Genomic DNA, 26,876 nt, shown 5'->3' with positions numbered 1-26,876 from the left:
TGCAAGCTGAGTCACCTGCTGCAGCGAGGTGCAGGGCGGGCACCGGGGCTGCACGCCCGGGGAGGGTGCGGGTCACTGCGGGCATCCCCAGGGACAGGCTGCGGGTCACTGCGGGCATCCTCGGGGACAGGCTGCGGGTCACTGCGGGCATCCTCGGGGACAGGCTGCGGGCATCCCCGGGGACAGGCTGCGGGTCACTGCGGGCATCCCCGGGGACAGGCTGCGGGCATCCCCAGGGACAGGCTGCGGGTCACTGCGGGCATCCCCAGGGACAGGCTGCGGGTCACTGCGGGCATCCCCAGGGACAGGCTGCGGGTATCCTCAGGGACAGGCTGCGGGTCACTGCGGGCATCCCCGGGGACAGGCTGCGGGTCACTGCGGGCCGCCCCAGCGCAGAGAGCGCGTCTCAGTAAGTTTCCCGGCCAAACGAAACCTTTCGGTCCCGCCCGTCGTCACCCCTTCCCTACACAGGGTAGCTTGGGCGCAAGCAGGGCGGGGCAGGAGCGGAGCGGGCTCTCACCCCGGGCCGGGACATCTGCCAAGGGGGCTCGGGGCAGCGGCGGAGCCCGGGACGGGCCGTAGCCGCGGGCGGCCGCTGTTCCCGATCCGGCGCCGCGTTTTGCCGGCGCAGCAAGTGCCGGCCTTGCCGGAGGAGGAGCGGCGGGAGGGGGAAGGGGGAGGAGGAGCCGGCCCTCGGCCGAGCCGCTCCCGCCCCTCAGCTGGGAGCCCGCAGCCAGCGGGTGCGAGCTGCAGAGCCGAGCGGCGCCGCGCCGAGCCGGGATGCGGGAGCCGGGGATGGGGTAGCCGCGCCGCCCTCCCCACCATGTAGGCGAGCCCCGGGCGCCGCGCACATCGCTCCCCGCCGCCTGCACCGCGTTCGCACCGGGCCGGGGGACCATGCGGAGCGCCCCGGTCTCCGGGCTCCTGCCGCTGCTCCTGGGGCTGCGGCTGCTGCTGGGCGGCGGCGCCGCGGCTCAGTACTCCAGCGACCTGTGCAACTGGAAGGGGAGGTGAGGCGGCATGATGCCCGGGCAGGGGGGAGCGGGGACTGCCGCGTCCATCGCCGTCCCGCCGGGGGAAGATGCTGATGCCGAGCACAAAAGGGAGACCTTCCCGCCGCGGTGCCCGGAACGGGGCGGCGGACGGCGGAGAGCCGGGGCCGGGGGCGGATCTGCATCCCTCCCTCCCGGCGGGGTCACCGCGAAGAGACGCTGGGCAGCGGTCCCCGGGCAAGGAGGGATGGAGGCGCCGGGGCGAGCTGGGCTCCCCTCGGCGGGGTTGAGGGGCCGGGGCGGGCTGGGCTCCCCTCGGCGCTGTTCGGGGGGCTGGGAGAGGGAGGGCGGTGCCAAGTGCGCCGCGGAGAAGTTTCTCCCCGCGACCATCTTCGCCGCGGCCCCAGCGCTCCGCGGAGGCGGCGGCCGCGCCCGCGGGAGCAGCGAGGCAGCCCCGGCTCGGAGCGGCGCTGGGATGCGCTGCACCTGCGGAGCGCTCCCGCCGCAGCCAGCGCGTCCCTCCCCGGGGCTCTTGCTGGCTCCTGTCCGCGCTCTTCCCTTCCCTCGCCTGCGCTCCCCCTCCGAGCGCGTCCCGCACTTGGCGCTCAGCCCCGGGGTCCCTCCCTGCTCCCTCGTCCCGCGGAGATGATGATGGTGATGAGCTCTGGGAGCGGGGGCTGGCACAGCGGCCGCGCTGCTGATTTATTCTAATTGTACCGGTTGAGAAACCTCTCCAGTTCTCAAGTGTTTATCTCCCAAATTATCTTTCCTTTAATTGCTTGTAATATGTTTAACGCGTGTGGTTGGGTCTGTGACCTTCTCCTCTCTTTATAGGTTTAAGAAAGCAGCTCTGCTCAACTAGCAAGTGTTGCTGGGTCAGACTTACTTGGAGAGTAAAATAGCTCCTAACTCTAATACACTCTTCAGATGTGACTTTCTCTAACATAAAAGTTTGGCCGGCCTATATCAGCGGGATGTTTTGGAGTAGAGAGAATTCAAAGTGGGAAAACAATTGGATTCACTTTCAGCATCATGATTTCTTATCTCTTACTGCCTGAAACGTCGTGCTTCGTATTTACTTTTTTTTTTTTTTTTGCATTTCTTTGATAATTGATGCATAATTAATAGCAGTGAATCCACTTGAAGATGAGTCTGCTTGATCAAACCTCTGGCAAACTCCTAATTTGTCATTTTTCTTTACACAAACCAGAACAAAACAAAAAACAAAAACCCAAACAAACCCCATCCCCCAAAACAAACATACAAAAAAAAAAAAAAAAAAAAAACCTGAAAATGCTGTACCAAAGCATCCCAGCTGCTGTACTTACCTGGACCTTACCACCCGGTACTGCAGCAAGTATTTTAAAAGAATGGTGACAATCCCCTGCAATTCTGCCCTGTTTTGCTCTTATTTTGTCTTATTTTCTTAGAGCAAGCAGTGACCCCTCATTCACCTGAGCAGGGTTGGAATGAGCAATGCCTTGAGTATCAGATAAGGGGATGATGCTTGGGGTGGGGGGAAGTGAAATCGTGTAACTGAGTTTGGGATGAACCTGGCGATGCCAGCTTGGATTTACTCACCTGCTGTTGTTCTGGTGAGCTGAAGTGGTGACAGCTTTGTGATGAAGCTGTTGGATGAGCAGGGAAGGAAGAGCAAAGTTTAGTCTGGGTGGTTTCACTTGTGGGACAGCTTTGGAGTTCAGGTGGGCTGGAATTTTGGGAGGGGATAAAGTAACCCAGGCTGACTTAGGCCTTACTGATGACAAACAGGTGCTGTCAGAAATGCTGGCAGTCTTAAGGCCATTCAATATAATCTGACTTGTCCTAAAAACACAGCAGTTAAGAAGGAAAGAAATCATTTGATGTGCCAGTAAATATCATTAATTAAATATTTCAGTGTGGATACTAAGAGTTATATGGGTTAGAAAGAACTTTTTTAAAATGCAAAATATAATATTTTGATGTCATGTGATGGTTTTTACCTTGACTGTTAGGAAAAGTTATGAGCTTTAATGTCAGACATAGTCTTTCTTCCCCACAGTGAAGTAATTGGTTGGCTTGTGCTGGTGGGTTTGAGAGTCATGTCATCTTCTGTAGTGAACCTGAAGGTGTTTTCTCACCTTCATATGCATGTCTATATTAAAAGCAACAGTCTTAAAAACAAAACATCCTGGATATGTTTTTTCCCCCCCTATTAGCTTGAGGAGAATGATGAGCTTATATCCCTAAGTAGGATGGAGAACTTCACTAGGATTCCTCTGGATATCCCTGATGCTTCCAGGGAAATCTGATGCAATGCACAGCTTGACACCTGCAATTGAAGTACAAGCCATAATAGCATCTTAATAAATAGCTTGTCAGAGAGCTTCCAGGAAAGCTTTGTCCAGGAGAAAGCAGAAACTTCACTATGATGTGTCCAGTTATTACTTTTGCTGTAACTTCAGGTTTTTTGTGCTGCAATCACCTCTTGATGCTTTGGGCAAAAGTGCTTCAGTGACAGGCTGAGAGAATATGCTGGCCTGGCATGTTTGACTGTAGGATAGAGAATTCAACTCTTATGTGGCTGCTTTTGTCCATCAGTCTTACTCTTGGTATGGATGATGCTCTGAGGAATTCTTAATGTTCTCTAGACTGTCATCTCTTATTAAATTTTCCAATTTAGGAGCAAAAGTTCCCTGTGTTCATTACAGGGAGGACATGGGTACTTGTAGGGCTCTTCACCACATCTTTAATGGAATAAATAACTGAAGTAGATAGTGTGAATATTCTTGCTCCCTTTTTCTTTTAATAGCACCTGTTCCACATTGCAGCATAACAGCTCACTGCAGTGATATTGTAACAGGCTTTTCAGGGCAAACATAAGGGGATGGCTGAAGCCAGAAAGGGAGAAGAGCAAGGAGACAGATGCAGTGATTCAGGATGTCCTTATGGATTGGTATGAGGAAGTAGCTGTAGAAGTAGCTTGTCGTAGAAGTAAGCCCCAATAAACAGCACACATTTAAAATGGGTGGATGGCTCATCCAACACTGTAACCATGAAACACCCGCCCTATGTCCTCGCCATATAATCAAAAAACCAAAACTCCAATGAGTTTGGAGAATGAAAAGGCTCCTGGGTCTCCATTACTGTGTGGACCTGGTGTGTCTGTTGGGTGGCTAATGAAGGTTAAACCTGGTGTTAAACAGTCTCAGTGTGAGGACAAGTCATTCTGACTGAAAGCAAAGCGACAGGTTTTACTGGATGATGATGGTTGCTATTAAATAATGTGAGCATGTATTTTGAAATCTGCTTAACTTTTGAGTCATCCTTTATTATAAGGCTTAATGTGTGCAGGTACTCGTGCTTGATGTATCTGTCTAATGGCATCACTCTTGCCTGTGGGATAAATTGGCTTTCAGAAGATAATTTCAGAGTCCACCCTGTTTTCGTTTGAACACTATGAATGTTTGAACAAAATTAACGTAACTTTTTTTTTTTCCCCCCCTCTGGCAGAAATTCACTGCCTCACTGTTGTTGGGATCACTTGCAACAGAAGTTTCACTGCATGAGTTCAGAGTTTTGCCCCTGGTGTCTTCCTTCTGTTTAAGCAGTCAGGCTGGAATGTGCCAGTAGAAGTCCTGCAAAACCTCTGCAGCTTGTTTTGATATCTTGAATAGGGACAAGTGATGTGTGAGGATAACTTTCTGCCCCTTTGCTGAAGGATAACTTTTACACTGTTTAATTTTGTTTATTTGCACATAAACAGACTTCTGTGTTTTCTGTTGAGTGGCATCCTGTGTGTGCTGTGGTGAAAACTGATTTTGTGGACCAGATGTGGATTTACAGTCAACTTGAAATATCCCTTTGCAAGTAAAGTTTCCTGAATGTGTTAAATACTACTGAATTTGAGGGCAAGAGTCTAAAGGTTAAAAGCTTGTCCCTCTTTCCTCCTCATCTGTGTTCTTGATGTGGCTTTCAAGATTCTTCAAAAGCACATGTTTGGAGGCTCTATTGTTATTAAATATGACTTTTTTCTTTCTGAGCTTCCTCGTGTAACCTCTATCAAGTAGGTCACACCGACACTCACAATAATGAGTCACGTCAACAGTAAATGCAAACCATATGGTTTGGGTTTTTTCCCTTTTACACATTGCTTGTAGTTACTTTCTAAGTGCTGACTTGAATTTAGACCCTGTTCAGTACCCAAATATGTCTTTGGGATGGGGAACTGTGTGTTTGGAGGTTTCTGCTGAGGAACCAGGACTTGATGTCGTCACTTGCACTACACTAAAATATGTTTTTGCCCCAGATTTCCTGTGTAACCTCAGACTTAATAATTTTTAATTATTTTTCCCCATCTTGATTTATCTGCCTACAAGTGGGAGTATTGTGAAGCTTCCCTAAAATCCTGCAAAGCAGATCCAGGAGGTGACAAGGAGTCTGTTTTTGGGTTGTCTTCTGCAGGCACAGGATAAAAGGTGCTTGTGTTTGGGAACAAGGTGCTCAGAGCATAGGAGGAGAAGAAAAAGCTTGGTGGTGGAGTGATTTTATCATACTTGCTTAAGAGGTTTGTGACAGGAGAGACTGGGACCAAGGGATTTTCCCCTAATAGCCCAAATACTGCAGCCAGTAAATCAGGCTTCCCACAGCTTGTTCTTGCAGCTGCAGTGCCTGCCCTGTGCAGTGTTGTATTAGGGCTTTCAGTCACTCTGGGTAGAGAGCTGGTGGGCTTGATCCAGCATCAGTGATAGGCAGAGGAGTTGTTCAGAGCTGCCCTCAGCTTAGGCTGTGGGCAAACAAGCCATGGGGATTTACTACTCATCCTGCTTAGCAGCTGGCCCTGGGTCCCTGTTGTGCCCTCCTATCCCATCCCTGTGGTCCCTGTGAAATGGTTGTTGGGGTGTTCATTTTTGGCCATAGGAAATGGCCACATGTTCTCTGTCTTGCTAAACACAGCTCTGTGTCTGCTTGTAGCCCATCAGTGAAAATGATAAACTGAGTTTAAACCTCATACTGGGTAGCAGTGGAGGAGCAGGTTCCTACCAAAAAAAGCAGCACAGTTCAGTGCTTCCCCAGCTATGACAAGGGAGAGAGCTGTCTCCTCTCCTCTTTCTGCCTCCCAGTGTGGAGACTGGGGCTGCCCAGCTGGGCTCGAGGGTATCGGCAGCACGTAGAGCATTGCTTTTGCTGCAGTTTACAGGGTGAGCTTGGCATCCCTCCCAGTTTCAGATCCATTGGGAATATAGACTTGGAAGGGGAACAAAGTACTTGGAAAAAGGTGGAGTCTGATCTGCGAAGCTGGAGAACATGCTGGATTGAGCCACCAGGAAGGGAGTTTGAGCCTACGTGTTTTACTCAGTATGCCCAGCTCAGCTGATGGGCAGTAACTGAGCCTGTAGTGATTTAATTACTTTTGATCATGTGCTTATATCCTATTTAATTTTGAAGCCTATTACTAGTGGTTTGACGTTTTCTTCTGGGGGATGATTTAAAATTGTCCCGTAATATTAAGGCTGAAGTGTTGCAAGAGACCTGCGCTGCAGAGCTGGATGGGCCAACACCCAGTGATGTCCTGGGCTTCCTGCATTTCTTGCTGTGTGTTTTGAAAGGTTTGACATTCCCATTGTTAGCTCTGTCGTTTCTCTAACCTTCTCTTTCTTTCTTCCTCCAGTGGTTTAACCCACGAGTCTCACAGGAAGGATGTCGAACAGGTCTACCTCCGCTGTTCTGAAGGGTCCATAGAGTGGATGTACCCCACGGGAGCACTCATAGTCAACCTGCGACCCAATATTTCACCTGCCTCTTACAAACACTTGACTGTGTGCATAAAGCCCTTCAAAGACTCTGCAGGAGCAAATATTTATTTGGAAAAAACTGGAGAACTGAAACTCTTGGTCCGAGATGGAGACCGCAGCCCCAGCAGAGTGTATTGCTTTGGCTACGACCAGGGGGGCCTGTTTGTGGAGGCCACTCCTCAGCAGGACATTAGCAGGAAGATTACAGGCTTCCAGTACGAGTTGATGAGCAAGGGGATAGCAGCTGATTTGCACACAGCTTCTGGTGAGTTCTGGGGTATTGTCAGACTCCCACCTCCTGTATTGGGTGTGTAACAGATGGCAGAGTGAGCGAATGAGTGGGAAAGTGGCTGGCTGTGAGTTTCGTGTGCTTTTAAGGGCATGTTTTATAAACAGAACTGTTGCAGAAGAATCGATTTGGTTTTTGGTTTGTTGTTGTATTTTGGAAGCTGGTGGCATGGGCTGAACTCCAGTGATTTGTTGAGGGCCACAGTGTGCAGGATTCTCTCCTTGCAGGGGTGGGTGTATTTCAGGAGCTAGCTTTACCCTACACTGAACTTCAGCGTGAACTGGGCTTCCCAGCCTTGCTGTAACACTTTCCTAACTACTTTTTTACTCAGTTTTTAAGACCCCGCTGCATGTTTTGAATAATAAACATTTGAACAAGGAAGCACTCCTTTTCCTTAGTGTTTTTTTTTCCCTTTGCAAGTAGTGCTACTTGCTGACCTAATTATTGCTTTTTCTGTTGTGGGTTTTTTTAAAATTCAAACAAGGAAAATGGTGTGTTCCTTCCTCAGCTCTCCTTATTATATTCTCTTGGGCATTACTGTGTCATGGCAGAGCTCTTCAATACTTTTACAGGACAGTGTTGTCTTCTCTCAACCATTATGAAAAACAAGTTTTGTAGGGAGGAATTTTACTCCAAGGAAAAGCTTATAGGAAAGAGGAGTGGACAAACTGAAAGATCTTACAAGCCTGTAAAGTCTGGTACTGAATAGCATTTGGAACAATGGCTGTAGGTGTGACCTAAGTGTGCTGAGCAATTAGACAGTTTGAGAAGAAAAACTGGTATTTGTGGAGGATGACAGGAGTGAAAGGGGAATTCCCTTTAGACAGGTGATACCTGGTTCATGCATCTTACCCATTCAGGATTGCCTCTAGCTTTTATCCCCAAAACCAAGGAGGGGAGATTTCCAGAGTAGCCCAAAGAATTGCAGATTTAGGGTAGTTTATCTCAAATGACTGCAAGGATTTCAAGATTCAGGTATTTTAAGTAGGGAAGCGGATTTGTTTCAACCAGATTTCTCTTTTGAAATGTGGGCTGCCTTTGCTCTTTTGGGCGAAGGCAGTGAGAAGAGTCCTCAGAGCACACTTGGGATGACTCAGCCCGGGGTAAACCCGATGTTTAGTGAGGCTGTGTGGCCCAAGAGCTGTATGGATGCTGGCCAGACTCTGCCGTGCTGATGCCACATGCTCTGCCTGAGATGCTGCTTGATAAGCGGTGCTGTGACTAATTAAACTGCAGCTGGATCTTCCAGGGATATCTTCTCTGGGATAAGTGATTGCAGAACTTGTTCCATCCTCTCCCCTCCCCTGGCTCCTTTCCACATCAGGCTCTGGATTGTTTATTTGTGTATTTGTGCAGCCCTGCCAGTGGTAAATGTTGTCACGCCAGCTCGGATGGGGCTGTATTTTTGTGCAGCTCTGAGCTGGACTCGGCTCAGCTGAGCAGAGCTGGGCTCAGGGCTGATGCAGTAACCTCGGGAACTGACAGGTGGCAGCTTTGCCATTAAAACAAAAAAATATAAACACAAATATTTTAAATTTGAAGTCACTGTCTTTACTTTTGCCATGCTCACAAGTGGTAGCTTATTATTGGGCATTCTGCATTTCAAGCAGACTGCTCTGCTACATCCAGAATTGCTGTAAATGAAGTGGGGTATCTTTGCTGAGCTGCTTTCCCAGTAAGATCATTTGTGCAAAGATGAATACGCTGTGCAGAATGTCAGCTATGTAGTAAAATTCCATTGCAGAAGACATTAAATACATTGTTTAATCAGTTATTTGGAGAATGTTCCCAGCTTCAGTGCTGCTTTCTCTGTCAGGCTGTGAGGATGGAGACACAGAGAGGCTAATGAGAAGTCACTTAAACTTACTAAGAAAAGTCCTGTGCTCTTTTATTTTCCAAAAAACTTGAAATTGCTTTTGCATATAGTAACATAATATGACAGAAACACTGCTTATCACTGCTGGGTTTAGTCTGCACTTGGGGTTTCTCTTGAGCTTTGCTCATTGAGGACTTGCTGCTGACATCCTCTACCAGCACAGGCCAGCACAAACTGCTGTGTTATCAGAACTAAACGCTCTTCTTTGCACATTAAATCTTGGAGGTTTTTAAAGCTGATGGGAGCATTTTTTCAGGGACGTTCAGAAGTCAAACTGAGGACTGCATCCAATTACAGCCTTCCTCTTTAATAGGCACATTAAATCACTTTTTCAGTGACTGCTGTATTTTCAGCTGTAACAGACACTGGTTAAGTTTCAGTGCTGTCTTGTGAAACAATGTGGTGGGGAATCTGCTCCGTTCTCCAAGTGTCTTGTTTGGCTAGAAGAAGCTTTTTAATAGTTCATCAGCAGAGCCTTCAGGGCAAACTGGGGATCTCTATTGTATTTTAAATTATTTCTCTTGCCTTTTTTTGGATCCCCAGACTCCGGGGAGGGGCTGTGCAGGGTGAAAACACGATGAAAATGCCATACATGACTCTTTGCACTACTCGGTTAGATGAGCACTTTTATTTTCCTATAAATATCTGTTCATCTGGGGGAACTGCCAAATAGCTGCCTTGTGAGGCTTCCACAGAGCAATATATTTGAGGCTCTTTGCAGCTTGTGGACCTCCTTTCTTCTGGAGCTGCTTCTAGTTTTTCTGTGAAACCTCAGATGAAATGCCCTTTACTGAACTGTTCGTTTGGAGGGAGAGTTTACAATCACTGAAACCACCGAAGATTTTATTTTTCCCCTGGAGAGGAGGCTCAAGTCAGAGGCAAGTGCTGACCTTAAAGGAGCTGAAACTGGGTTTAAAGTTCTGCATTTCCCACCACCCTTATTTCAGTCCCTTTTTCACAAGTGTGGCTGATGGTTTTGGCTGCTGCACTCTGGAAAAACGAGGCTGCTGTGTCTCAGCTGCAGTTTGACAGAGTTTAGCAGAGCTGGCAGTGGGTGTGAAGAGGTGACAAAGATGTGAGATGCTGCTGTAGATGGGGTCAGAGATGTGCCGGGCAGAGGAAGCTGCAGTGCTTCTTCTGATGGCAAAGAGCTGAAAATTGCAAATATTGCATGATTTCCTTGCTACTTCGGAGTGGGGAGATGACTATCATAAAAGGCCCAGGTGTGGGGCTCAGCAATCCAGCCCTTTCCTTGTGCAATAACTACTTGCTAACAACTTCTCCCCGCTTTCCCTAAATGCTGTGTTTGTTTCCTGGTGATAATTGTTGTACTCTGCCCTTGAATTTACTCTCTCTTCCTAACCTGGCATCCCAGCGCTGATTAAAGGGTGTAAGTCATCTGTTTAATACTTTAATGACCTGTTGTGTCCTTAGAGTCCTGACATTGCAGGGTGCATCAACAAATCAACAATGCTTGGCATGGTGCCTGTGGTTTAATTAGAAATCCTCAAGTTTTATTAGTTTACAGCCATTCTTTCCCACTTAATCAGAGTCTAGCAAATAATTCAGTAGAAAACATATGCAGGTTCTGCATTGGCCTTTCCCTTTTTTTTTGAAAAGTTGAACGACACGGGGCAGTCTTAACAATTTTCTAGATTTTGGGGACTTAACCCTTTTCTTGGCTCTGACTCTGCCTTACCACAGTCTCTCAAAATTTTCCTAACTGTAGGAAGAATTTGATATATTGGTAGATTTTAATTCAGGTTGCTGACATCTGGTATGGGAAGTTTTTTACCGTGATAGTAACAGTCAAAAAAGTGCATTTCTGTGGGGTTGTAGTTTCTAAAGAAGGGAAGAGGAGTGAAGGCAAAACATGCCACAGTGCTCGACATCTCTTAATGGGAGTAGTCCCTCAGAAGAGTCACCTTGACAATTCAGGCATCTTGATGGGTGTGTTCTCTCTTCATATCCAAAGTGATGGTTGACTGAAAGTGCTTTTGATTTCAGATTAGGCTTTGGGTTGCACCCCACGATTGTTCCCATCCACACTGATGGTCCATTAACTCCAGCTCATGCTCTGCAGCCCTGCTCTGAAGCCTCAGCGTTTGTCCAAATGAAGAACTGAGGCATTGTGACATTTTGGCCTGAGGCCATTGGAGAATCAGCAGAACTTGTTTGAGTTGTTGAATTCTGTTGATTCTAATCTCTTCTGCTTGTGCAGGAAGAAAATACTCTGAGTATCAGCCGTGGCAAGTAGATGGAGGTTTTGGCAAAAGTGGTCTGGCCATGTAGTGCCTACAAGTGTTCTGAAGGTGCTGACCCACATGAGCTCCTCAGCTGTGCCTGGGTTGGGTCTGCCTTGCACCACATCAGGCTGCTTGCTTTAAATTTCTATGAGAACTGTGAAGGTCCCTTGAGAGTAATTTACTTTTTGAGTACATCACCTTCTGCTCAACTAATCTGAAACAAGAATCTGTAGGTTTGACCAAAACTTCTGGAGAGGAAGGTGAATCCCCTGTCCCACCAAAGGAGCTTTATGTTGCTACTTAAAGTCTGTGTTTCAAGAGTGTCTCATAGAGCTCTGGGTCCAGCTTTGTGCAAGCTGTGTAGTTTGCTCTTCCCATTGCACACTCATGGGAGTGTGTGTAATTTAGTTGTCAAAGCTCAGAGGGTGTATTGAAAGACCTTTCATTACCCACCTGCTTCTGTGTAGTAAAGAAGTCAAACTTTAACAAAAATGCTCCTTTATCTTGATGGCATCTACAGATTTAGTGCAGATTCTATTAACTGTTTTATATGTTTTCTTTATTAATGCTGGGTACCTGGCTGAGAATATTAATACATAGGAGGTGCAACACTTGTGTGGGTATCTGAAAAACAAGGCAAAGCCGGATAAATCCAGTTAAGTAATTAACAGTATCCAGCTATTTCCTGTGTGCTGTTAATTCACTGTCCTGAGAAAACAGATCAGAAATTCAGAAAGCTCAGAAGTCTTTGGGCTATGCCAGTGTTTCTGCTAACAAATGGCTTTTTAAAGCACCCTTAACTTCTGATCTTTAATGCAGTGTGGGTTTGGCAGAGGTGGGGCACCAAGCTGCCCTATCTCTGCAGGTATCCTCCCAGGGCTCTCTTGTCATTCCACCTTGTAGGCTCCTAGTCTCATGCTTTCCTCTGGTTCCTCACAAATATCCAATCTTTAGGGTTTTTTTTTCTTTCTTGGAGGCTGGATGTGCTGCTTAGCTTTGTAACCTGAGGCAGCAGATCGTGGAATCACAGAAAGGTTTATTTTGGAAGAGACCTTTACAGTCCAGCCCTCTGCAGTGTGCAGGGACACCTTCCCTTGGACCCCACTGCTCAGAGCCTCGCCCAAGCTGGCTTTGAATGCTTCCAAGTTTGGGGCATCTACCACTACTCTGCATCCTGTTCCAGTAGGTCACCATCCTCACACTGGTGTATTTTTCACTTCTTGTCAGAGTGGAAACTTTCTGGTGTTTGGTGCCAAGGCTGGCGAGCGGGAGGCCATGCCTGCTGTGCCCACTCTTTGCCAGGGTAACCATGACTGAGCTGTGGGCAGAAGAGGTGATGGAAAGAAGCACTTGGAACACTTAAACTGAAAGTTCCCATGACCTTTATGCCTAGCACAGGTTCTGCCTGAGTAAATGTGACCATCTGAGATGCTGGCACTGTGCTGTGTGGCAGAGTGGGAGCACATGGGGTCTGTTCCTATACACGCCATCAGATGAGAAAAATGCCTTGCTTTGTATTTCTCTCCTCCCTGTTTTCTGTGCAGGTTAAAACTCTCGTACCTCTTGGGGTTGAGGGGTTAGAGCTAGATGATTTTTAAGGTCCCTTCTGACCCAAACCATCCTGTGACTCTATGAAGTGCACAGAATAGGTTGATATTGCAGTCCTCTCATTTGGGGTTTGCTGGAGAAATGATTCATAAAAAGCAAATTTGAGAGATCTGCCCTATAAGCCTGAGCACATCTTGCTGGGTGTCTCCCCTGTGCACCTAAAGCTTTGATGATTTGACTTTTCTCTAAAAGGTCATAAACAAATTTTAAGAGAAAAACATCAGAAAGCAGCCTTTATTGCAGATTCTCAAAATACACTGCAATTAATGGCTATGTAAGGGATTATTATTCTGGCACTCCTGCTCTAGGACACAATATTTCACTTTTTTTTTTTTTTTCTGGTGTGTGTTCCCCTCATTGCAGGAGCCTGTCCACACTAATTTTGTCTTTCCCATAGTATCCAAAACTTGGTACAAAGTAACCATGAAAATATAACTAGCATTGCCTAACCCTACTGTGCAAAGAACACATTTAAAGCTAGTTTTTGAGGGCGTGTCACTGAACCGTGTGTCATGGAGCAGCACCTAGCTGGATCAGGCTGGCTGCTCTGTAACACCGCCTGGAGTGGGAATAATTTTGAGAAGCTGGAAACCTGCTCCAATTATTCATGTGCCTGAATTGGTCAGGTTTGTGGTGAATGATTGACTGGGTAGGAGAGTTTGAGAACAAAGTTTTTGATTTTTTTTTCCTGTGTGGAATGGTTTCAAAGTGCTGCTCTGATGCTCAGGGAATGCACACACCTGTACATCACCTTCAACTGAGCAAGGGTGATGTTTTGGGGTCTGAAAAATGTGGACTAAGAAGCCTTCACTTAAAAGAAAACCCCCACCAAAATTGGATGGATTCCCTAATTTCATCCCTCCTCCCAAGAAAACGGTTTTGCCAGCATCTTCTCTGGCCCTGCTTGTCCTTTGATGTTGGGCAGGAGCTGGTTTTTGCAGTGGGCAGAGGAGGTGACAATGGGGCTGCAGTGATAAATACACAGCTGCAGGGGACAGGGGGATAGAAAATAGCTTATTTTTGCTAGACTGGCCTCGAATGCCGTTAGCTTATTTCGCAACTCAGTGGGCAGTCAAAACCAATAAGCAGTCAGGTGTATTGTCCGGGCAGCTGGGGCTCTGCTCTGCCCTGACCTTTGTGTACCACCAAAGATGGTCCCACAAACAGAGCTGCAATCCAGCCCAGTTGCTTGGCAGTCTTTAATAATGCTCTGTGCTTGCTCTGCAGAACTGTTTAGTTTGCTAATTCCTGAGGCTGTAGTTGAAGAAGGGATGAGAGGGTGGGGAAGCTGCATTCCTCTTCCCACTGACTGAAACATGGGCCAAATCTTTCCTGTGTTGGAGTCTTGATTTGCAGGACAGAAAATCTCTTTCACCTCGATCTGTGCTAGGAACCAGCAAACATTCGCTGAAATGTTGCACAGATTCTTGGAGGATATTCTGGACCTAAAGCTATGATGTGTTATATCTGACCTTGAGAGGTTTAGTAGTGGCTCAGAAAAGCTGCTGCCCTATCACAGCCTTGGTCCAGCTAACCTTTTTCTGGTTCAGATTTGTGGAAGGATTTTTTGGTATGGGTTGTATGGGCACCTCCTGACTCCTTTAAAGGATTTGAGCATTAACTCCTGCAATGGGCATCACCTCTGGTGTTTGCCCACATCCTTTCTGTATTGGAGCCCTGTAGTGTTCAGAGGTGCTGCGAAATGCGCATGGAGCTTGTGTGGAATTCCATTGCCCTGTCTGCCTCCCAGGATCATTCCTGTCTGTACAGGATGCACCTCTGCCCCACCAGAACTGCTGCTAGCTTTACCTCAATTTCTTCTATCTGCAAGTGGATGTCAGAAATTTGAGAGAAAAAATTGTTCCTATGTAGAACTGGTGAATGGGCTTGATATGACCAAGCAGGGTGTGCTTTTAAGGAAGAAAAGGTGATGTATCTCAAAGCTTTTACTGTTACAAATGAAAAGGTTTAAGTAGCTTTTTTTTTAAGGTTAACTGGACAATGTTACAGCATTGAAGATCTCTGGCTGTGTAGATATAGCCCCTTCACAACCCTTCTCAAGAATAGACTGAGCAAATAAAGATGGTTTTATAATGAAAATGGCCTTGTTTCTTCAGAGCTCTCCCACATACCACAAAGAATTTGATTTCTAGAAACAGGAAGGAGAAGGACTTGTGTGGAGCTGAGTGCACATTTGCTTTTTTTTTTTTTTTTTTTTTTTTTAAAGACTCACCTAATCTTTGATCTGTCATTACTCCACTCTCAGGGTTTAACTTTAACCAGCCACTTGTTTCTTAATTCTATTCCTCTGCTCCATCTGAGGCATTAATGGACCGAAGGGGAGGAGGGAGGGAAGGCTTTGGTGCTCCTGGCAGGTTTCCAGCCTGGTAGTAGGTGCTGGCTCCAGCCTCTCCTGTAGCCCTGGCAGGGGCAGTGAGAAGTGCTTGGCTGCACAATTTCCCCAGGGCATGGGAGTGAAAAACACCTTACTTTTTCATTTTCTGCATGACAGCTGTGTTAGCTATCGGAGACAAAGCCCAACAGGACATCAAAAACTTGATAACTTCACATTTTCCTAGATCTGACCCTTGCGAGCTTTTACAAGGCTTTGGCATGACGTTTTCTTTAGAAGAAAGAGGAAATCGTTCCAGAGTGGATTTTGGGAGGGGATGAGCCAAGCCGTGTGTCTTTGTGGGTTTTGAGTCAGGGGAAGCATTTCCTTTGGTCCTGTGTGGAGGGGTGCGGTGCTGGCACGTTCTCGTGGGTGACAGCAAGGGACACTCTGCTCCAGCCCTTCTGCTGCAGGTCAGAGGGGATCAGAGGAGCCCCTCAGCCATCCAGAGGCACCTCTGACTTCCAGCAGCTCATTTCTCCTCATGCTTCCCATTCCTAATCCCCCTTGGGCAGCAGAGGTAGGTTTGAGGAAGGAGAGAGGGATTTTCTGTGAGATAGTCAAATAGAGCTGCTTTTTTATGGCTTTATAGTGGTGTCTTGTGCACGTAGAGCAGGAAGAATTCCCAGCAGTTATCTTGCTGCCATCTTTTCCCTTTAATTGCAGTTAGGGAGGGAGAAGAGGAAAGCAAAAAAAAAAAAAAGCAGATGGGTACAGGTGCTGCTTGCACAGGAACATGGGCTGGTGTGGTTGCAGAGACACTTCTGCTTTGCTGGGCTCTGCTGCTGCAGTGCAGAGAGAAGAATTTAACTGGACGTCGGATCTGCTGAGGGGGGCTTTTTGGACACAATATCTTGTGGACTTCACTGTAACTGAGGGTTTTTCTAGAGTTGTGATGCAATGGGTAAGTGTAGGAGCTGGGCTGGGATTTGGCACTGATCCAGTCACCATTCTGTCTCTGCCCAGCCCATGGCTGGGGTTGCCACAGACGGGAAAGAGGAGGGACAGGAAGAAGCGTCTTGAAGCTGTGGCACTTCCCATCATTTCTCCTGGGTTGACGCAACTCATGCACGGAGGTAGAGTTTAATAATGTTTAATGTTGCTTAAATAAAAACTGCTGTGTGGGTTTTTCATTCCTTTTGTTTTGTTTTAATTTTTGAACTAATGGCTGTGTTTCTAGCTGACCTTTCAGCTCATTTGTTAGAATGGCTGCTGCATCTTGGAACAGCAAAAAGGCATCAATCCCAAAGGATCCTTACGTGCTCTGTGTCTGCTGAGCCAAGTTTCAATTTGAAAGCTGTTGCTAATGGAGCTTGCCTAGTACCAAATGTCTCCCTCAGATTGTTTACATAAATAGTTAATCTTTGGTACTTAGGGACTTTAATACCCTCTTGGAAGACAGTTCTGTGAAAAGATAAATTTCTGGTTTATGATCTCTTGTCCTAACGTTTCTCAGAACACAAAGGTCATCACATCTCTAATAGTGAGGTTTTACAATATGCTTTTTTTATTCTTTCTTTGCAGGAAGGAAGTGGTATTGACTCGATTCTCTTGTCACAGTCCATGCCACAGCCTGCAAAAGCCTGCATTTCATTAAATTTATTTGCAGGTTTAAACTGTTCTTGGCCAGTGTCTATATTTTCCAAGTTATTTCTGGAAACTTGTACATATGTGCAACTTCAACTCAGTGTTAGAAGGCAAGGAATGGGATTTGACACTTCTTTTTCTGGAGGGGTAAAATCACTTTTTATACATAGAGGTAAAATCACTTTTTATGCACTTTTTATACAGAGAGGTCAGGGAAGGATGTCCATTGCAGCATCATGATGTTGTTTCAGCTGCTCCATCACCACCTTGTCCTGTACCAAATCTTGGCTGTAAGAAGGGAATCTTTGGGTTTTGTATCTGTGCTCATGATCCTTGTCCCATGCTGCCTCTTCTGCTCAGCACAGGGGCTCAGATTGACTTTCTGGCAAACAGGGGGATGAACAATTCTGCCTCCAGAAGAGCACTAAACTCTCTCATTATGTTACTCACAGCCTTAACCTTGTATTCATCAAAGCACAGCCTCATTGTGGCCTTCCAGTGCTTAAAAGGGGCTAACAAAAAAATAGGGAAGTGTCTTTTTACATGGGCAGATAAGGGGTGGCAGTTCTAAACTAAAGGAGGGGAGATTTAGATTAATATTAAAGAGAAATTCTTTGCTCTGAGGATAGTGAGGTGAAGCTGTGGCTCCCCCATCCCTGGAAGTGTCCCAGGCCAGGTTGGATGGGGCTGGGAGCAACCTGGGATAGTGGGAGGTGTCCCTGCCATGGCAGGGGGTGGGAATAAGATGATCTTTTCGGGTCCCTTCTGTCCCAAGCTGTTCTGTGATTCTGTGGTCCCATGTCTGAGGCTTATTGATCCAGAGGGCTGTGAGCAGGGCTAGTCCAAGTCTCCTGGTTGTTCCCTGACTTGCTGTTTTCCTACTGACATGCTGGAAAAAGTGCAGTGCTTGCAGAAAGCCCTGTAATCCTACCCCATCCAAAGACAGGAAAACCTTGTAAAACAAAGGAGTGATGAGAGAGCTCCTCTGTGTGTTGTGACAGGGTGTCAGTAATTTCCAGCCCAGCTGTGGAGAGGCTCTGTGTCTTCTGGCCCTGTTTCCCCTCACTGTGTGGCTGCAGGTATTATGTTAAATGCAGGTGTGCTGGATGCAGCTCTGCTGGCCTCAGCTCCAGTTCCTTCTAAATACGAGATGCACTGACAGTGCAGCTGCACTGATGTAGTTTTAGGTGGTGTTTCAGTGTGGGGGTTGTGAGGGTTTTGAGGTTGAGTGATGTTTTGGCTTGCTCAGGAAGAGCTTTCTGAGGTGGTGAGGAAAGTTGAGGTGTATCAAGAAAGGAAAGGACTAGTCACAGCCTGGTAAACCAGAGTGGTTATCAAATTCTTGTCCACCTCCACTGCAAAGCAGGTTTTTTTTTTTCTCTGGGATATGAGCTGTGAGAGGTTTGCTTCATGGAAGAAATGCTCCTCCAGAGAGGAAGCACAGGCATACTTAAGAAGAAATAATGAGCAGGATTTATTTCACTTTGTAATTAGTTAAAGCAAGTTCGGAGCAAGATTTATTATTTTTTTTCTTGCTCATATGATGTTTGTCCCTAAACTCTTGTCTCCCATCTAAATCACTGATCCAGTAAGCAGCTGAGACGTGATAATTTTTGCTTAGCACTCAGACAAATAACAGAGAAATGCACCATTATTGGAGAAACCACATCTCTATTTTTATAATCTGCTCTGGGAAGTCTGCACTCTGTGTTTCCAGGAAGGAGACTCATCCTATGATGCCCTTTCCAGTCTGGGTGCTGCCAGCAAGAACTGCCAGTTACAGAGCTGGTAGCAAGAGCTGGAAAGGTGTGGGTGGGTTTCTTTGTTCCATGTGAACTAATGCTGATGTCAGGCTGAGGGAAATGGGTCTGTGGCCCCACACGGGTGTGGCTGGAGGTGCTGCAGTACTGGGACTGCAACAAGACCCATCTGAATGTCTTGAAGAGAAAAGACTACTTGTTTTAATCAGAAAAATGAACAGAAAAGAACGCTTCAACCCTGCCTGGACCTCCTTGGTAGCTCTTGATGCTTAAAAAGGTCTGATTGCTCATCAACGGGTTGTTCAGGAGTACCGAGGTGTGGGTGGAAGAGCAGATAAAGAGCTCTGTGTTTTCCTCCCCCAGCATCCACACCTTCACCACACGGCACGCGTGCACCCGCTTCTTCACGAAACCAAAGGGTATTCCTTGGTGAAGTGGTTTTCTGCAATTACTTTGTGTTCAACATTTTCACTTCTGCTTAAAATGTGTCTCTTCCTGTGTGTGCTGCCGGCACAGGGGTGGGTGTTCAGCACAGCCTCTCTGGGGACACAGGATGGAGAAGGTCTTTTGGGCTCACTGAGTGGAGTGTTGGGGTGGCGAGTAGGGACCTGCAGCAGGGCTCATGGGGTGTTCTGATAGCTGTGACGTCGTGGAGCGTGCTCAGAAAAATCTGGACAAACAGAAGAAAACTTCTTTCTTGTGGGCTGGAAGCTGGTTTTGTGGTAAGGTCGGGTCAGTCAGACCCATGGGTGGCTGTTGAAACACGAATGTTTCGAAAGAAGACCAGGTCCCTTCATGTGGTTTTTGTGACGCCTGCAGCCAGAGCCAGCACGGTTACACGTGTCCTGCAGGGAGCTGCCATCCTCCACCGTGGCCCCTCCATAACCCCACCTCCTCTTTTCCAAGGAAAGAAGGGTTCTGTGCACACAAACCAAAGGAGGAAGGACTGGAGCTGTGTGTGTGAGCTGAGACAGGCCGGCGACACCTCCCAGCACTCTCTGGGCAGTTTGCTAAACTGCAGCACTACAGGGGCGCTCAAATCAACCCCAATATTGGGGAAAATCTCCCTAGACAGCCCAACTCCCTGGGAACCGCCTGAGGCTCGTGGCATCTCCTCAGGGCACATCCTTCTCTTACCAAGCATTTCTGCCTCCCTGTGGAGAGGTCCAGGAGAGGACCAGCAACGTGTTTGACAAAACTGTTGGCCAACAAGTGCGGTCTATTGTTAGCATCGCCTCGTCCTCCTCACTAACACCAGGTTCAGAGGGCAAATCGCTCAAAGCAGCTGGGACATGACTGCTGGCTTGTGAGGAATGATGTAATTACATCTCCCTCTGCGGGGAGGTGAATAGAGAGGCCTTTGGAGGCACTGGGCATTGGAGGGAGAGGGCTGCCTCAGGTTACTCCAGGTCAGGATACTGTCAAAATCCATCAAAGGCACTCCCAGGAGAGTCGGCAGCCGACGTGCACAATGCAGGCTTTATCCCACTGCTGGGGGAGCTGAGTTATAGGCATCTGGACTTTAGAGGACTTCAATAAAATGTTGCTTTTATATGTTTTTGGTTTTTTCCCCCCACCTTTCTCCTGCTGCTGCATGAATTAAGGCTCTTTGGGTCATCGAGTTTAAAGGAATTAGAGCAGCTGACGTTGATATTGCTGTTGCAAGTCCATAGGCTTGCTTTTGGATATGAGAACCTGGGCAGCCCTCGAGACATCCCCAGGGAGTCAGGATCTGGCAAACACAGCTGCCTTGTTTAGTAACCAGGCCCAGTTCCTCAGAAAATGAACATCTTCACCTGCTGTGCATGAGTGAAGTGCTTTTCTTGGGGTTGTTTTTTTTTTTTAATTTATTTTGTTATAGTTATAAGGATGCATCCTGTTCTAGCCTGAGAGGTGTGTGTTATTTTGACCTATGGCAGGAGCAGAGCACCTGCTGCCCAATCCAAATGGAATGAGTGCTGAATTGCAGCTAAAGCCACAAACTTTTGTGTTAAACACACAGATTCCTTCATGGCTGTGATTCAAAAGAAAGTGTAGGCATTGCCACGTCCTAAGGATTTATTTTCTTTTATGAGCCTTTTTAGAAATCAGGCTTTGGTTGTAGCCAGTGGATGTTATTTGCTTTTTAATGGTTCATTTACCTCAGCAGTAATCCTTCACAACTTGCTTTCCATCTGTGCTTCCATACCTTGTTTTTGCCACTTTTAAGATCTATTTGATACTGTGGGAGTTGTCCCACAGAAGAGCATTTTTGGTCTTCATCTGTCTGGAGTTGCAGAGATGGGTGGTGGAGAATGGTTGTTAAAGCAGCTCACATGCCACCACACTGCTGTGAGTCAGCTGGACCTGAAGCAGGTTTTAAGTAATGATCTAGTGTGAGCAATGCTGAGCATTTTTAATTTCCTTTTGTATTTAAAAAGGCTGCAGGATTTTGCCTAGGGTCCACAATTAAAATGATTTGATTCTGCGTACACATGGAGGTTTGTTCATTTGATTTATTACTGTGTCAGTCTATTTAAATGGAAGGAACCACTTTTAAAGCATTTTGTTTTTCATCTTTAATGCTGTTACTTCTGTTGCACCCCATTGGAGAACAGAAATGCCTTAGTCATTTTGGTGTTTTTAATTTTCTGATGGGGCTGGATGAACTACAGAGGTGTCTGGTCTAAACCAAGACTTAAAAATGCTCAGATGCCTTTTTATTACAAGCTCCTTCCAGAATGAAATATCTGAAATCCAGCTGTGGATTTAGAGGATGTCCATCAGCTGTGCTTTGTTTTGGAGCTTGTGTCCATGTGAAAATGGCATGGGATTTGTGCAAGGTCCCTCTGTGTGGTTGATCTAAGGTCCTCATTTGGACAGAGGGAGCCTGGGGAAGAGGGACTTCTGCCCTGGATGGATTTGGGAGGTGCCATGAACGAAGCGGCTCCATAGCAGGATGTTTAGTGACTAACACACTGAGACTTGCCCAGGGAAGTGGTGGAATCACCATTCCTGGTGATTCCACACAAAACGTGTGTGGATGTGGCACCTGGGGACAGGGGTTAGTGGTGGGCACGGCAGTGCTGGGGTAATGGTTGGACTCGATGATCTTAGAGGTCTTTTCCAACCTGAATAATTCTGTGATTCTGTTACAATTTTCTTTGTCAGATGAAGCTTCTTTATTTGTTCTAGCCACTGATCAAAATCTCCTGAGTCTAAAACTGGAAGTATCTTTAGCCTGAATTTATTCTAGTTCTCCAGTTATGTCTAGGCTTCACCTGGTTTTGCATTGCTCATTATATTAAAAATTTTCCAAACTTTTTGGAAGACAGCTGAAATACTGTGTGGGGAAAGAAGGGCAGGGAAAGCTGGCTTGTTTCTGAAAGCTTTTGGAGGTATTCAAGCTAAACAGAAATGTGATTGATCCAGATGCTATTTTGCCTATTCCTTGTCTCTTCTTTTGGAGCTTTTTAAGCTCCTTGAATTATTCCTTCAAATATCCCTGCCCAGAAATGTGCATTTTACGTTTCCTTTAATCCTATTAAACAGCGTGTTACACTGTGTATGAATCATCTGACTGGAGCAAATCTGGTGGATTTGGTTCAATAATCTTTCTTTCTGGATCACTGCCTTTCTGGGTCCCTGGAAAAAAGAAGAGATTTGCCATGTCTTGTGTCAGAGGGTGACTTGTGCTGTCTGACAGGAGGGTGGCAGAGCATCAGAGGCACCAGCTGCATCTTGTGTGGACAAGCTTAAATCTGCTTTTAAGTGCGATGTATCAGCTTTGGGAAGCAGGTGGGGGGAGAGGAAGGTTGTGAGTGTTTGGGAATCTAAACTAAGACTTTTCAGATGCTGAGGTTCAAAAACCAATTTTTTTGGGGGTGGGGGTGACTTCAGTTTGCAGTTTGGTGGTGGATGGTGTGATGGAATCTGGTTGTCCAGTCACCTCCAGTGGAGCCCTGCTCTGCTGGAGTCTGTGCTGATCCAGGGTTTCCATTTTCCTGGGTGATGTGTTGAGGTGACAGACAAGGTTCTGATCCTCGTTCCACTGTGGACAGACTCACTGAGCATGGCCAGGCAGGGAGATTCCGATAATAAGCAAATTCCTGAACTCAACAGGGTGTTATAGAAACATCTGTACTGCAACTACAGCACCTTCTCCTCAGAAATATCTGGCTGAGTACAAAGAGGAGCCACATTCTTGCATTGATTAGATTAGTGCAGATATCCAAATGTTTCCAGCAGTACAGGAAATGGTCTTTGTGCTGCTTGAGCTCAAACAGATATGGGCTCGAGTTTCCGCTTTGCCTCATCGCCCTCCAACACGTGCATTGGGGTTTTTCCCTCCCCTCTTTGCCTCCCCCACTCTGTAACCTCCCGGATCTTTGATGTGGTGATGACTAAATGGCCCAAAAACACTTGATAGAAATTGTAAGAGAGAAGCTTGGCCATCAGAGCAGAAAAGACACATGATGTGAAAGCTTTTGAGCGAATTTAGAGCAGAGCGCCCTTCAAATGCACCCAGTACCAAACACATATTTTCCATAAGTGCAGCGAGTGTGTGCAATGTTTGCTAGACAATATATCCCAGCAGGATTGGTAAAGAGATCCCTATTCCTGCTTGGGTACAAAAATCTCATGGAGGCTCTAGGGTTAACTAGGGGTAGCCCCCACTTCTTGTAGTGGCAGAGATGCCAGACAGATCTTTGGAGTGATTGTGCCCATGCTGTGTGTGTTTGTCAGTCACATTTTTGTTTAGTTTAAATGGTTTGTTTATTTAAATTTATTTATTTGCTGCTGTCTAGTCCTTTGCTAACTGTGACCCTTCCTCTGCAGCTCCCTGCCGACCCTGCAGTGACACTGAGGTCCTCCTGGCTGTCTGCACTAGTGATTTCGGTGAGTTGCTGTCTCCCCAGTCCCCTCTCCTCCCATAAACACCAACACCTCACCCCTCCTCACACCTGGCAGCCTCCAGCAGCAGTAAATGTGGTCTGAGGGTGCTGGGCACATGGAGAGCTCTGAGGAGCTCAGAACTGTCTGCCCAGCTGGCACCTCCCCAAGGTGGACAGAGTGACACAGCAACCATGGTAGAAGGTCAAGGATTTGGGTGCACCAAGGAGAGGCCTTTACTTCTTGTTGGTCGACTTGACAAAAGACCAAAAGTTTCACTAATTGCCCATGCTTCCCTTTTTAAAAGGGAAATTAGCATTAGCTGTATCTGTAATGGCTGAAGAACAGAAAGTACATTGTCAGGGAGCATTTAGTACATATCTTCTTGTTAGAATTCTTCGTTATTAATGCTATATTTCTGATGTAATTATTTTTCTGTTTAAATCTAATATGTGGGTGCCCTTTGTTGGACAGAATACAAATATAAACTATAAAAAAATCCAAATATATACTGGCGGTTTCTGGATAATCTTTACTCTCAGAATAACAAAGAACCAAAACTTGGGCTGCTGTAGTGAAGTCAGTTCCCCTGGTTGCACAGGCCTGAGTTTGGACCAGGGTCTTCCAAAGCATTTTTGTGTAATTAATCCTTAAAACCTTTTTCTGTTTCCAGTGATCAGAGGCTCCATTCAAAACGTAACAAACGAGGCAGAAGAGCAAGAATCCATAATTCACGTTGGTGTCAACAAACTGTACAGGCAGAAGAGCAAAGTCTTTCAGCTGACAGGGGAGAGTGGGAACTGGAGAGGGCAAATAAAGACCTTGCTGGAGTGTGGGGTGAAGCCAGGAGATGGAGACTTCCTTTTCACGGGACGTATGCACTTTGGGGAGGCCAGGTTAGGCTGCGCCCCTCGTTTCAAAGACTTCCAAAGGATGTACAAAGAGGCAAAAGACAAAGGGCTAAACCCATGTGAGATTGGCCCAGATTGAAACCCCCTGTTTGGCCGAAGATGGCTTTTAGCATTTGGCCAGGAATATTTCCTGGCTGCAGTGGAAACTCTGAACAAACGTGGTAACTGAGGCTGGACAGAGCTGGAGGCTGAGACCCCACAGCCTGCGGTGCTCACAGGCTCATGGAAGCAACAGAGGTACGAGCTCAGAGGGCTGCCAAGCAAGAAAGGCTGGATTTTTAACCAATCTTGTCCTTATGAATTAAGTTATTATATTTTTTTAGTGACTTCCTTAGGAAAACAAACAAAGAAAACTCCCATGTCTTAATAAAAGAAAAACCCAAATGAAAGCCAAGATGCCTTTGTACCTTTTTAATACTAATTTTTAAAAATGTCTTAAGCTGATGTAGCATTTGGTATGGAGTATTCTGTATAAATGGCCAAGAATGTGATAGAGCACGGTAAAACATCTTAACATTGATGCTTTGTAAAAAGCTTGGTGTACAATTCAAAGTTGTTTCTTATGACAGAAATTTATGGAGCCAAACTCTTATATGTGTGTGTGTGTGTTGTTTTTTTTTTTTTTATTTGAAAGAATGTACAACAGCCACCTGCAATTTTTTGTCCAGGCTGGCAAATTCTTTCCGTTCCAGAGAAATAAAGGTCCCTGGATTTGACACATGCTGTTTAAAATCTTAATTTTTTTTTCTTTCTTCTTAAGGCCAATTTCAGCTAGTCCAGATGTGCTCATAGATCATTTCTGGGCTGCTCACTTATTTTGTGGCTTCACTGAGCAGAACCAGAGTTCCTGTGAGGCACTGGGAACCACAGTTTTTTTCAAAGGGGAAGCAAGAGCTATTTTTGGAGATTTTTAGACATATGTGCAGGCAAGGCTTTGAGTGTTCTTCTCTCTGATGCCAGCGGAGTTATTTTGGGACCAGCTCCAAAGGCAGGCTGACCCTTCATGTTTAGCTTGAAGCTTTTAGGTGTGGTAGCTTGGCATGAGGTGGCTGTTGATGCCTGTGAGTCCTGGGGGACATGACCAGGCCACCTTGTGAGAAATGAACACTTGAATCAGGCTGTGCCACCTCTGCAGGCACTGTCCCGAGGAGCTCTCCCCTCTCTTCAGTCCTGCTGTTCCCCAGAGCCTGCAATGCATCACTGATGGTGCCCTCACAAGGATTTAAATCTCTCGTCCATGTTCATTCTTCAGCATTCTCCACCGCTCCAACTTTTATTTTAGGCTGTCAGGTACTTTAAATAGAAAGTTTCTACTCAGTGTCGCTTTCTACCTGATCCCTCACCTCTCCTTTGTGTAACTTGGTTCTGGGGCTTGGGGAGGGCAGCTCAGGGTGGGTCCTGGGTGGGTGCAGGAGGTTCTGAGATGGATGGTAAGGAGATGTCCCGTGGCCCTTATCAGGGGTAGAAGCTCCAGGGTTGTTAAAATACTGGCCTGAAGTGAAACCAAAATCCCTCTGTGAGTGTTTCTGTGAGCTCCTCTCAGCAGGGTTCATTCTCTGGGCCAGTGGGAGAAGAAGAGTCTCTTTTAGCTGTGGTAAGGTGATCCTATGAGGCTCCAGGGCACTGTGACTTCTTCTGCAAAGACCTCTAACCCCATCTAGCACGCCCCTCTTTGCTGCTTTGACCCCAGCTGCTTTCCAGCCTCCTGTAAGCCAAAACTCCAAACCCAGCACCCCGTTCTGTGCAGTCCAAGGTTCCCTCCAGGCTACTTGGAATTTGAAGAGAAATGGGCCAGGACCAGTAGAGGGGTAAAATGGTTCACTCCAACCCCTCTCTGTTGCCTTGCTTCCTTTGAGGATCTCAACCCAGCCTTTTTCAGGCTTTTAAAAAAGTGATTTAGCACTGAGAGAGTTCCTGAGCAGAGCTGAGTGGGTGTTTCAGAAGCCCTGTACCTCACCTCTCACCTCCTGTTGTGTTTCATGAGCTTTTTCCAGCACAGAGTGACTGCTGGCAGGATGAGAAGAGAAGAACATGTTCCTGGAATTGTCTCCAACCTGCCCACTCTCATTTTCCCCTGCAAGGCTGCAAGAGCAAGGGGAAGAGGCTGAATTAAGTGTTCAGCCAGTATTTTATGAGGACAGTGCAAGCAAAATACAAACACTTGGGGAGGCTTTGGCCCTGGAGCTCCACCTTTGGCTGCAGTTCAGTTTTTATGGCAGTTGAAGTTGTTTGTAGACTTTATTTTTTTTAAATACCCTTTGCACCCTGTGCTTTGTACAGGGAGAGGTTAACAGAGATTTCACTGACTGCCCTAAAATCCAGTTCCCAAATGCTGACCCTTTAGTCTTTGAAACATGATTATAGCTTGACTTGTCTGGCAGAGGAGTCAGGGATGGAAAGGATGGATTAAAAATTACTGTCTTTGCTCACATGTGCTGACTGCACTCTGTAATGAGAAGCAAATGACACATTGATGCAGTGTCATGTGGGGACAGGCTTGTTGCCACCTAATGAAAGACCCTGGCTGAAGGTGACTCAGGACAGAGGTGGAGCAGGTGCTTGCAAAGCT

General features: G+C 46.6%; 1 protein-coding gene across 1 annotated transcript; it reads left to right on the top strand.

Annotated features, from left to right (window-relative positions):
* Positions 1 to 719: 719 nt before the first annotated feature.
* Positions 720 to 24,893, top strand: METRNL (meteorin like, glial cell differentiation regulator). Its single transcript, XM_068209326.1, has 4 exons — positions 720 to 1,010; positions 6,643 to 7,031; positions 23,343 to 23,402; positions 24,070 to 24,893. The coding sequence occupies exons 1-4, from the start codon at positions 898 to 900 to the stop codon at positions 24,384 to 24,386; spliced, it is 879 nt and encodes a 292-aa protein (XP_068065427.1). The 5' UTR covers positions 720 to 897; the 3' UTR covers positions 24,387 to 24,893.
* Positions 24,894 to 26,876: the final 1,983 nt, after the last annotated feature.

Source organism: Anomalospiza imberbis, chromosome 19, assembly GCF_031753505.1.
Source record: "Anomalospiza imberbis isolate Cuckoo-Finch-1a 21T00152 chromosome 19, ASM3175350v1, whole genome shotgun sequence".
NCBI lineage: Eukaryota > Metazoa > Chordata > Aves > Passeriformes > Viduidae > Anomalospiza > Anomalospiza imberbis.
The sequence above is the reverse complement of the archived record's forward strand: the minus strand, read 5'-3'. Positions and strand labels throughout refer to the sequence as shown.